At 42.6% G+C, this 13270-nt stretch overlaps 1 protein-coding gene across 15 annotated transcripts in view; it reads right to left on the bottom strand.

The window, feature by feature from the left end:
* ADGRB2 (adhesion G protein-coupled receptor B2) overlaps window positions 1-13270 on the bottom strand; it is a 751710-nt gene that overhangs the window by 74934 nt on the left and 663506 nt on the right. For 13 of the 15 annotated variants that reach the window (XM_068268896.1, XM_068268901.1, XM_068268898.1 and 10 more), the window contains 2 exons: window positions 3490-3596; window positions 1751-1853 (listed from right to left, as the gene is read on the bottom strand). In XM_068268896.1, coding sequence (XP_068124997.1) covers window positions 1751-1853; window positions 3490-3596 — 210 coding nt within the window. The remainder of the gene's footprint in view (window positions 1-1750; window positions 1854-3489; window positions 3597-13270) is intronic. The other 2 variants (XM_068268897.1, XM_068268902.1) reach the window with 1 other exon arrangement.

The following is a 13270-nucleotide window of genomic DNA, read 5'->3' as shown; positions in this document are numbered from 1 at the left end:
GGTACTTCTGGAAATATTAGGGGGACTTCTGGAGATATTAGGGGGTACTTCTGGAGAGATTAAGAGGTACTTCTGGAGATATTAGGGGTTACTTCTGAAGAGATCAGGGGGCACTTCTGGAGAGATCAGGGGGCACTTCTGGAGAGATCAGGAGGTAATTCTAAAGAGATCAGGGGGTACTTCTGGAGAGATCAGGGGGCACTTCTGGAGAGATCAGGGGGCACTTCTGGAGAGATCAGGGGGCACTTCTGGAGAGATCAGGAGGTAATTCTAAAGAGATCAGGGGGGACTTCTGGAGAGATCAGGGGGCACTTCTGGAGAGATCAGGAGGTAATTCTAAAGAGATCAGGGGGTACTTCTGGAGAGATCAGGGGGCACTTCTGGAGAGATCAGGAGGTAATTCTAAAGAGATCAGGGGGTACTTCTGGAGAGATCAGGGGGCACTTCTGGAGAGATCAGGGGGCACTTCTGGAGAGATCAGGAGGTAATTCTAAAGAGATCAGGGGGTACTTCTGGAGAGATCAGGGGGCACTTCTGGAGAGATCAGGAGGTAATTCTAAAGAGATCAGGGGGTACTTCTGGAGAGATCAGGGGGCACTTCTGGAGAGATCAGGAGGTAATTCTAAAGAGATCAGGGGGTACTTCTGGAGAGATCAGGGGGCACTTCTGGAGAGATCAGGAGGTGATTCTAAAGAGATCAGGGGGTACTTCTGGAGAGATCAGGGGGTACTTCTGGAGAGATCAGGGGGCACTTCTGGAGAGATCAGGGGGCACTTCTGGAGAGATCAGGAGGTAATTCTAAAGAGATCAGGGGGTACTTCTGGAGAGATCAGGGGGCACTTCTGGAGAGATCAGGAGGTAATTCTAAAGAGATCAGGGTGTACTTCTGGAGAGATCAGGGGGTACTTCTGGAGAGAGTTCAGGAGATATTTCTAGATAAATTAAGGGGCACTTCTATTGAAATCAGGGGAAACTTGTTTAGCAAAGTTTTAATTTTGCTCAGTTTGCAATTTCAAACACCATCTGTTAAACCCAGTCCCTATGAAGTTTACAAAGTTAGCCTATTTAATCTGTGAAATGCTGTTTTTTTTCCAAATGAAATTGTTACTGCCTCAGGGTGGATTTTCCCCAGGCACTCAGATTGAATTATTATTATTGATTTATAAAGCACCAACATATTCTGTGGCCCTGAAGAAAGAAGATTTTACTCTACTGTAAAATCTTTCATTACACAGGGGTATGGAATGATGCAAATAAAGCACTTATTCAATTCACGTTTTTCCACCTACATTTTCTCCTAGGTGATTTTTTTCACACTTTATCAATAAAATGCACCAGCAAGCAAGGAAAAAAAACCCAAATATTTGCCAGTGCTTGTTCACTTACTTTATGGTACTTTTTTAATTGCAGAGTGCTGAAATGTTGTTTTATACAAAAGATGAAACATTATCTCCTAAGAGAAAACTTATGAAAAAAAAGTGAATTGAATATGGGCCTAGTGAGATTTGCTTTTGACTTATGTACACCAATGATAAAGCCCATATCAAATGACTGGAATATATGAACATGTTACATTCTTCAATTATTATTTTACTTTTCTCATCTTACTCTACTAGTGAATCTTCCATTACACAGGGGTATGTCTAAGGTAGGCAATAAAGCTGTAGAAGCCACTGAAACAAAGGGCATCGTTTGCACATCACTGACCCAAGAAGATCACAGTACAAATGTGTTAAACTCTAGTTCACACCTTGCTTAGCGCTTGAGACTGTCCCACCAAAATGAGAACGTTGGAGGCAAGGATGGACAAACAGAAATTTAGCAGAATGATGGACCGTTCGGAACGAATAAATCTGGGGGAAGAAAACAGAAATTGATCATTTCACTTTTTTGAAGCAGAGGAATACACATTAAGTAATATGTAACAGAGTCAAGAAAATAACTGTGGTTCAACAAGTCCAGGTGCAGCAATCCACAGTAGAAGTCAAACATAAAAAGTAGGTGTTTTTAATGTACCTAATTACTAATTAACTGTGAAAGAACCTTTGACCTGTCTATCATCTTAGTTTGGCTAATTAGTGACGAGAGCTAAAAAATATTCATTACAGTTTAAATATTGGCTCAGGGAACCCATTATTTTCAATGGAAGCCTGAACTCAATTTAAGATACGTCCTCCAACTTCCAGTTGACATCTGGCTTTGGCTGTGACAGATACTCTCCCTGCTATATATTATCAGCTGAACTCCAGAACCCTCATGCTGCTTTGTTGTACACACAGCAAACCCAGCCATCTAGCATGAAACATGCAGATTTCAAAATCCTAAAGCCCCATGCACACACTAGATGAAACTCTTCAAGGAAGTCAATAACAACTGCCTCTGCTGAGAATCCAGGGTCTGTGAGTAAAGGTAAGTAATTTACTAAAGAATAAGGCTTTTGAGGAGCAGAGAGCTGTGCCCGTGTGCACTTCAAACATCTAGTCTAGTTATATGTAGGTCAGTTTCCATCTTTATGATAGTAGAAAAAAAACTTGGAACAGTTAGCATAACCAATCAGAAACCTTGATTTATGTTCCAACTGCAACCTGATTGGTTGCTTTGGGCAACTGCTTTCCTGTCACTCCAGCTTTCTATATAACTGTGCTGCTAAATTATTTCCACAGTTTCTCTTATTAATAAACCATAGGCAGCACATTCAAACTACATTCACATAAAACATGCTGAACTATGAAAAAATATGGCCCTTTTCTCCTACGTTTTCTCCTAGGTGATATTTTTACACCTTGTCAAATGCCTTTTAAGCCCCCAGCACCCAAGAAAATGCTCAGCATAGCTTTGAAGGTACTTTTTGTTACTTTTTCAAGTGCAGAGTTGCAGAACAGTTATTTTAAATAGAAGATAAACAATTATCTCCTAGGAGAAAACTCAGGAGAAAAAGTGTACTGAATAAAGTCCAATGTATGAAACAATCTGACCAGTTTTTCTTTTATTTTGTGTGGATTTACAATTCAGTCCTGGGGCTTGTTTCTAGAGAGCCAGCACATACTGGCAGGTATAATAGCTTGGGATTGCCAAGATTCAGTACTAACTTTCATTACTATTTAAGAGAGTTACTAGTGTCAAGTGGAAGCTGTTGAGTGAAAATGTCAGTGTGTGTAAATGAAGGCAACTGAGCCAATGTAGATTTACCATTTCCCTGTGGTGATTGCCAAAGAACTTCACTTATTGTCCCGGCATATGCAAAAATCTCAAGACTAGTTGTATTTGTTTTTATTCTTCACACAGCTAGAGAAGCTTCTGATTAAGAGGAACTGTCTGACGAAGATTGCATGCTATAAATATACAGTACTATAAGATATGTTCACCGCCTGTACATTATGTATATATATCTGCTTGCAGCTCACTGAAATGTGCTAATTGGATTGAAAGGTCCCAAAAAAATGTAATAAGCGGTATTGAGGAACTGAGTGTGAATCACAGCAGACCTACCTCCAGAAAGCAGCATAAACAGCGAGAAGTATGAGCAATGCCATGCAGGAGACGGCACAGCCAATCATCAAGGGGACCGATGGAGAGCCAGTGACATCCATCACCTGCTGAGACAGCAAAGTGTCAGCTCTTTGGAAAAAAAAAAGTGCCCACATCAGATTTTATTGACTGACAGAGAACTCATCAAAGGCAGTTTTCTGTGAGGCTGACTTAGAGCCAAAGATTCCCAGAAACCAGGATTCAGCATGAAACTCATCTGAATGTTAAAGGGAAATTCTGCTATTGTTGAGAATACAGCTACACCTGGATTTCAGCTCACTTACATTATTGCAGGGACAGGTGGCCCTATAGTGAGAGGAAAATAGAGGCTGCCATATTTATATCCTGTTAAACAATGCCAGTAGCCTGGCGGCCCTGTTGATCTTTTGGCTATTAGTCCTGCTGATCTTTTGGCTTTTGCAGTGTCTGGACCACACACCTAAAGCACAGATGGGGCTCATCTTATCAGATCTATGTAAGATCACGTGATCTGCATACTCACTTTCAGTCAGTAGCTTAAAGTGGACCTAAACTCTTGCACAAGATACAAGGAAAACAGAAAGAAATGCACCCTGTGTGTTTTTAGAGAGAAGAGCCTGGCTAATCCCCCCTAATCTGTAAGTAATCACAAGTGTAATTTTAGCTCTCAGCTGTGTCAACACAGAAATTTGACGGTCTTCGGAAGACACAGCTAATATGTAAACACAGGCACACTATTGGTAGACCAGTGTGTAAACACTTTTTCCTGTTTGATTTGTTTTGTACAACATTAAACATTCTTCACCTCTATGCCTGTCTTCATTTTTCTGTATATAGCGAGCTGCTGTACACTTATTGATCAGTCCTGGTAACAACACTCAGGTGGTTTGTTTGCATAGGCTGAGACAAAAGGCCTCTTTCATTAAAGTCACACTGATCCAGGCAATGCAGAAAAAAAAATCGCATTATTATTGCTTTTTACAAAAAAAGAGTCTGAATAAGTTCATGCATGACTATGCAACTGCATATCATACTTTCACTAGGCAGTTGCCAGCTAGTACTATGCCTTAATTGTCTGCAAATTCATACCCTACAGTGCTGTAGTACAGGAGTCAGGACCCACCATAGCAACCCCTATGGGACCCTGAGCTTGTGGAAGCTAGACCAGGGTAGCTTCTATTGCCTGAGTCCTCCACATTACCCTATAACTGAGCATTCATTCCTTAAAGAGATACCAAAAAGGGGGTTTCAGAAAAGTGAAATGTAATCTAAAACATAAGTTTAAGCCGCGAGCAAACTTCTTATCGCCTGACATCGCACAGGAGTTACTGTAACTGTCGGCTTCACCTGAGCAATGCCTGTAAGAAGAGCCTCATCTCACCTCGCTCAGGCGAGTAATAGCCATTCTGAGCATTGCTCATAGCTGTTGGGAGATGGGAAGCGATGTTTTGTGTTGTGGAGCTGTCATTCAGCACCACAGTTCTGCTACCTCACTACCATGAGATCCACCGCACCTACCACTGCTTTATCCGGCACAGCATCTGGCACAGCTATCGTCCGTTATACCGTTGCCGCTCAGCATACTTCCAACAAGAAAATGTTGTCTTAAAGCAAACCTGAACTGAAAATAAATGTATGAAATAACTAATTGTATGTGTACCAGCAACAGAAAATGTAACCTCCCTGCTACTCATACTCCTGTCATCAATTTAATGCCTGGTACACACCATGCAATTTCCCATCAGATTTTAGATCGAATTGATCATTTCCAACAGGTCCGATCTGATTCACAATAGTTTTTCAGATTTTTTGTACATAATTGATCAGAAAATCGATCAGAAAACAATCGGATATCAGATCGGATCTGTTGGAAATTATTGATTTGACCAGCAATCTGAAAGAAAAATTGGATGGTTTGTACCGGGGATAAGGGATTACATTTTAACGCTGAAGTCTGGACAGCAGCCATATCAGTGTGTTCTACAATTCTGGTTTACTTAGCTGCTACCAAAAATAACGAACATTTAAACTTTCCAGCTTTAATGTTTTTATCAGCAGTGTTTGTTGGCTGTTTACTCTTCTGGGAGAGCCATATTTAACTCCTGGTCAATGGCTGCCTACAGATAACACTGCCCTAGTACTCTCATAATGCAGAAAAATAAAAAGTGGACACAGCCAGGAACTAAGCAGGTTGTGTACTGTGCATAGCAAAGTTTACCTTACCATGGGGTATATTCACAAAAGGATGGTTAACTTAATATGTGCAGATGTGCGTATTAAGCTTACCATGACTTATGCAACTTACGTAGTGAGTTATGCAAATTGCATACCTCGCTTTATATATGCATCATGGTGGCATAGTGGCTAGCACTTGCGCCTTGCAGCGCTGGGTCCCTGGTTTGAATCTCCGTCAGGGCACTATCTGCATGGAGTTTGCATGTTCTCCTATTGCCTGAGTGGGTTTCCTCTAGGGACTCTGGTTTCCTCCCACACCCCAAAAACATACCGATAAGTTAATTGGCTTTCCACTAGACTACAATAGACATATGACTAGGTTGGGAATTAGACTGTGGGCCTCTCTGATGTACACAAAAGGTGCGTACACACGCACTACTAAATGCAACGACTGGTGCTCCGGACCCTCCTGCTGGACGGTCTTTAGCCAACAGTATGCGCATGTGTACGTGCCGTCGGCGGACTGATAAGGCTATTTCTGAAAGATCCGCTCAGTGAATCGTTCAGAAACAGCCTTATCAGTCTGCCGACAGCGCGTACACACGCACTACTGTCGGCTGAACATCCGCCCAGCGGGAGAGTCCAGCGGACCCGTCGTTGCCGGCGGTAGTGAGTGTGTACGCACCTTTAGTAACAAAACTATATACTGTAAAGCACTGCAGAAGATACCAGCAATATATAAATACTACATAATAATCATAATAATAATAATATGCATTACTAACGTTACCTTTCACATAAGCAGAGTAAGTAATGCACGCATGGAGTGAGTTACGCAATTTGCCAACATCGCTGTTAATTCGATGTGTGCTGTCTGCACACATTTAACTTGCCATGCTTGTGAATATATTCCCATGTTCTATATCAGTTCAGGTACACTTTAAAATGCAACTCACCTGAGAGGTATATGGGGCTGCCATATTTATTTCCTGTTAAACTATGTACATTGCTTGGCTGTGCTGCTGATCCTCTGCCTCTAATGCTTTTAGCCATAGACTCTGAACAAGCACGCAGATCAAAAGTTTGACTTACACTTGACTGCACTTGCCGCATGCTTGTTTCAGGTGTGTGATTCAGACATTACTGATGCATAATTGGTCAGCAGGATGTCGGGCAACTGATATTGTTCAAAAGGAAATAAATATGGCAGCCTCCATATCCCTCTCGGGTCTGTTGTCCTTTGAAGTGGAATGAATACATTAATTCACATATCCAACTGAGCTTCAATCTTTAAGTAATCTAAGCAATACAAGCCTGATAGTTTTTAGCACTATTTTCAACAATACAAAGCAGTAGAAGGATTAGTGGACTCACATATGCTAAACCAAGCTCAGATTCTCCATGATCAATAATGCAATTACAATGGATTTTGCTCCTGTGAAAAGATCTGAGGACTCTTTGGCTGCCTGCTGTTCACAAACACTTACAGACAGTCTATACACAAATACAGACCTGTCTGACTCCTCACAGATTTGCCTACTCTCCTTCTCTCCACCACTGGGTTTCTAAGCATTGCTGACCTATCTGTGAAGGTTCTGTGTTCCACTTCCTTCCTGTCTACATGTACAGTTGACCTATCATGAAGAAGATAGTCGATTACAGATGTGGGATTCAGATCACAGGTAGGTCAACTAATACTTAGAAACCAAGTGTGAGGACTCAGAAGAACAAAATAAGAGGCTGGAGAAGCTAGCATCAGTCCGTTCTATATACTTTATACAGAAAGCAGGAAATAGGGTCTACAGGTCTCTCAGGTCGGCTGTGACAAGACTAACTCTATATTATTGATTGTGATTATTATATGTTGTGGCATGTTGCACTTTTCACTGTGGTTCACTACTGACAAGGCTCCCATGAGAAGGGGTGAAACATGTAAGGTATAGGTAGTTTGTGTGAAGTACAGTATATAGGGCAAGTGTTTTAGATCAAACATTATACAGCCACACCAATTGGGCTGACTTGTTAGGTATACTGAATAGCTGCCTTACGGCTCTTCTCCTTCAGTACCTCATTTATTTATGTTGTGTGTTAATTATTGTATAACGTTGTAGCCAACCAGTCCCCTTGTGGACAGATTTGGACTGGATCGAGTATTCATTGTTTCCTCTAACCCGATCTCTCCTATTTGAGGTCTATGTTTGTAATGGATTATTATTGCAAAATTGATCAAGGTGTAATTTGGAGATGATTTAAAGGACACCTGAAGTGAGAGGGATATGGAGACTGCCATATTTATTTACTTTTAAACAATACCAGTTGACTGGCAGTCCTGCTGATCTCTTTGGCATCAGTAGTGTCTAAATCACGCCTGAAATAAGCAATGGGCAAATGCAGTCAGACTTCAGTCAAAACACCTGATCTGCATGCTTATTCAGGGTCTGCGGCTAAAAGTATTAGAGCCAGATGATCAGCAGGACAGTCAGGCAATCTGCATTGATTAAAAGGGAATAAATATGTCAGCCCCCATATCACTCTCAATTCAGGTGTTCTTTAACATATGTACATGATAGATACACTTATTTTTAATCCTTATTTAGGCATTAGGTCACCTGGTAACAAGCTAGTGCCCATACAGCTGTCCCGTCTTGTGGTGATACAATTTGCTGAACGATCGATTATGAGCGATTCTTCATATGAATGATCATAAATGATCGTTTGAGACCACTAATGGACAAATATCTCCTAACCAATCCGATCAGATTAATGAAATCGATCCGAATTTCGGTTCGATCCTGTCAATCTGATCGGATTGGTTAGGAGATTTTGTCCATTAGTGGTCCCAAATGATCATTTACGATCGTTCATACAAATAATTATTACTAATCGATCGTTCAGCAAGTTGTATCATTAGTGTCCACCTTTAAGCAGATTACTATATTTGGATAAATAGTGATCTTATGGTAGCCATACACTACGTTGATTTCCCGTCGATATACAGCAGATTGGATCACTGTGATAGAATCTGTTGTGAAATCATTAACGGAAATGTTGACCGGTCGACCGATCTCCATCCGAAATTGATCAATTCAGTCGATCTGTCCAGGCTGAAGATTTTGCTCGATTGCCATCGGGTTGGGAGCGATTCGTTAGCAGCGTTCGATTGGGCAACGACCAACGCAGCAATACTATCACCTGTCTGCTGGCGTGAGTCCCCAGGTCTGTGCTGTCCCATTCTCCGGCTGGCCTTCTTCTCCATCTCCTCTTCCGGCTCCGTCCTGTGAGAGGGGGAAGTTCAAACAGTAGAGCGCCCTCTACTGTTTGAACTTCCGCTCGGGACAAGAAGTAAAGAGAAGATGGAGAAGAAGGTCAGTCGGAGAAAGGGACAGCAGGGACCTGGGGACTCACACTAACGGACAGGTATTATCATTGCTGCTGGCCCGGGGAGGCAAGGCAGGCAAAGACAGAGGGAGCTCCACAGGTTGTGAATAGATTTCATGCTGAAATCAATACAAGTTCAGTAGTATGGGCAGCCAATAGATCCCTCTCTGATCAGATTTGATCAGAGAGGGATCTATCTGTTGGTCGATTTGGTGGTAATCAACCAGTGTATGGCAACTTAAATAATAACATTTATAAGCTGATCATTGTTGTAATCAGGGCCGGATTTGTGGGCAGGCCAAATAGGCCTGGGACTAGGGCGGAGCCTAGGGAGGGGCAGGTTAACAAACAGGCAGTTAACTCCCAGTTTTCCATTGTTTGCCCACTCCATCTCCCCACAATATTCCCATCCCTGTGTGTCTGCAACCACCCCCGCTTTTCTCTGCTCACAGTAGGATGCCTGTGTGTGCAGCAGCAGCGGTTACAGTCAGGGACGAGTGGGCAGCTTTAGAGGATAGGAGCATCGCCAGACAAGACGGCCACATCATTGCAGTCCTGCCGCTGTCATTCAATAGATTCTCCGCCCCCCTCTTCAGCTTCAGCCTATGGAAGTTGTGGATGGGGCTGTACCAAAATCCATGCTACCGAAGCCTGGCCAATAGCAACATTGTAACCCCTCCTATCTCCGCCCACCTCATTGCTCCTGCCTATCTGAAATTCGGAGGGACAGAGATACAAGAGATAGTTCACTAAAAAAGCACTTTAGCGTCTACAGCTGGCAGGTAATGAAGCAACTAAGGTGTCTAGTCTGGATTGCTTGTTCTGCCTCTATAGATTCACAGTCTCCGTGTGGCTGTAACGCATTGCTGCACTCCCCTGCGTCTGTGTGTAATAACTCACGAATCTGTCTCATGCGGTCATTCCTATCAGCTAACGGCTGCTGTTCTCGAGCACTTCCTCAGTAATAGTGGTGGGGGTGACAGATGGAATCCCAGGGCAGAGGTGCAGACGTCTATGAAAGAAAAAGTATCTTCTGGGCATGAGAGGAGGCTGACAGGGCATTGAACTGCTCAGTTGCTGGTAAGAAGGAATAATGTTTGTCATATGCCTCAATAATAATGTTCAGTATATATAATTAATATATATACACCCTCACCACTAGCCCCTTAGCACCAGTAACAAACCTGACTGCCCAGTCTTTTTCCCTTTTGATCCTGAGTTTAATTCACATAAAATGCACTAAGTGCAAAGGCATTTTCTATACAGTGCTGCACAGCTGCAAACCAGCATGCCACACCCTCCACCACCCTCTCCCTACATTCAGTGAGTAGCACAGTGCAATTGTATTCTACCTATTACAGTGGTCTAAACTCTAAACTCTCCTGATCTTCATTGCAGGTAGGCACTTTAAACTGTCAGTTTTTCCCAGGATTTCTGTGCAAAAAGTGATAAAATGTATTTGTAAAACTTTTTTTCCCCTGTTACTTGCCAAAATGTGTCAAGCAAGGGTCTAGTATGCAGTGCAGGAGAGTATTGATGTGTATGCATGTTTATACTGTTCACAGCATGTTTTTTCTGGACGGATATCTCTGTCCATACTGCTAAGGAGGTTAATACTGCATACTTTACTGTACAGCTTTTAGGTGTCCTTGCATGTCATGTGACATGTCAGGTGAGGTGCCATATAGAAGTATCCTACAGCATAACACCTCACTGCAGTGACGGGGAGTGTGATCCTGACCCACCACTTAATTACTGAAAATACCATGAGCGTGGTTCTCTGCAATTGTATTTGAGCTGCAGCTACAGTGTAGCACTGGAGGGGGCGTTGATGACAGCGGGCCTTGGGTGGTAAAAAGTACAAATCTGGCCCTGGTTGTAATTACATTGCCATAGATAACATCAGGCTGCACAATGAAAGTCAGTTATTCTTTTTGAATATGTGACATTCATGTAATATTTGGCTAGTGCCCCATTTTAAATATAATTAGGCTCGCAAGTGAGTCCTTCTGAGGTCACCTGTGTGTACAGATGCAGAGTGAGTGGGCAGAAAAGGGCTGTGCATATTACAAATCTCTGCCAGTGTTGTCATGCCCAAACGCAATTCTTTCTGCTGCTGACAAGTTGCGTCTGAGAAGTACCGGTGCCAAATCTCCAATAGGAAGAACTTTAATTAGTGGCTCCGAATTAGTACAACATGCCAGCTGTGAAAATTCTCTTTCCTGGTGATATGAAGAGGCCAATCATGATATCACAGTTAGAGTGGAGCCGAGGTGAGTGCTATTTTCAGACATAATCTAATAGCATAGACTTCTGAGAATAAATGCAAATAAAAGCGCATTTTTATATGCCCTCCTTCTAATTAACTATGTGTGAATTCATTACCATGTGCAAGAAGACAAGTGTTCACAGCCATCCAGCGATAGGTAGAGTGATTAAAAAATACAACCAAAGGCAAGGTCCACCTAAATGGAAATTCATACACAAATCCTACAATCATAGCATAAAATATAACTGTGTGAAGAAGGGCAACACTAAAATTAGACAAATTGTGAAACAAAATAGGACACGTGAGTGGTTTTACGCCCATAAAGACAAAGATTAAGGCTTCTTGCACACCAAGACGTTGTGTTAGGTGGCACGTTAAGGTCGCATAACGTGCACCTAACACAACGTATGGTGCTGCAAAAGCCGACGGTAGAGTGAGCCGCGTTAGGCTGCTCGATGCCCATAATATCTCCCAGAGTGGCGCTGATTGGCCAGCGGGACCACGTGATGCGGAGCGAGACACTCCGCATCACGTGGTCCCGCCGGCCAATCAGCGCCCGCCAGTGCAGTGAATATTAAGTAGCCATGTGCGCGGCTACTGTAGCTGGCTCTCCCCGCCTCCTCCGCCCCCCACTGCGCATGTGCAAACAGTCTAACGCGGCTATAGCCGCTCCAACGCCGTAGCATGCTGCACTTTGCACAGGACGTGCAGCGTTACATGTAACGCAACGTGGGCTGTGTGAACAGCCCACTTGTGTTACATTGCTGTGCGTTGGGGGAGCGTTACAGGCGCACTAACGTGCGCCTGTAACGTCTTGGTGTGCAAGCAGCCTTAAACATGGCCTTAAAAAAAGATGGGTAATTGAGGAAACCCCCTAAAAAAAGCTGACAGATACAACCAATCATTTACAATATACGAGAGTATGTGGAATGCCTGTGCCTTATAAGATACAAATGAAAATACAACTCAAAACCCTAAACACATCTACAGTGGTTATCAAATTATGAAAAACGAGCAATAAAAAATAACCAAGCCAAAAATAATTGCCATTGCAAGGTTATTCTTTCTCAGGAGTCCTGCAGAGTTATGTCAGGACCATGACTTTATTTAAAGAACTTAACACTCAAATATTGGGTGAAATGGGTAAAAACTATTTCCATTTATTTATCAATGTATATTTTGGGTGGTGTGTGTGTTGGGGAGGGGGGGGGGGGGAGAGAAGAGGTGTATTCCTACCTGTGTCCTCACTGGAGAAATCTTTCTTCACTTTCTGCCTTTGGAACCTCCATGGAGCTATGTTACTGTAATATGCAAGATTGTAGTCCCAGGGGCAGGAAATGAGGGACAACAATAAAGATATTTGGAAGTTTTAGTTCACCAATAAAAATCCAGAAGAGGTTCTAACCTCTTATCACACTGTCCAAAACTAAAATACAATTTCCTTGAAGTAGGTGTGAAGGTGTTTGGCTTTGGTTTTTATACATAATAATAAAACAATGGATTCTCCCACAGAGGGCCAGGCACAAAGTGATACAGAGGTTAGTGAGGAGTGTGAGCACTGAATGAATGTGGGTAATGCTTTGTGGGAGGATCGAAATAGGGACCTTCTCTTCATATAATTGTGCCTGACTGGTGAAAGAAGACTGAAAATCTGGTGAAGTGACCCACAGCAGCTAATCTAAACATTTTTTAATTGAAAGTACTCCGTGTCCATGCACAAGAACTCTTTTGAACTGAGCATACACAAGTTTTAACCTGCACATGCCCAGTAAAAGGAAGCACTTGTGCAGGAAAGAAAGAAGTGCACATGTTCTTCCTTTCACTGCAGTTCTGAATTGATTGTGCACAACACAGTAAATTTCCAGGTGGCTGTGGGAGGGAAAGGTCATGGAACAGGAAATGGGAGGGGCTCCAAAGACAACGTATAGCATGAGGTATGTT

This window comes from Hyperolius riggenbachi, chromosome 2 (assembly GCF_040937935.1).
Source record: "Hyperolius riggenbachi isolate aHypRig1 chromosome 2, aHypRig1.pri, whole genome shotgun sequence".
In the NCBI taxonomy this organism is placed as follows: Eukaryota; Metazoa; Chordata; class Amphibia; order Anura; family Hyperoliidae; genus Hyperolius; species Hyperolius riggenbachi.
Note: the sequence above shows the minus strand (reverse complement) of the source record. Positions and strands in the feature narration are given on the sequence as shown.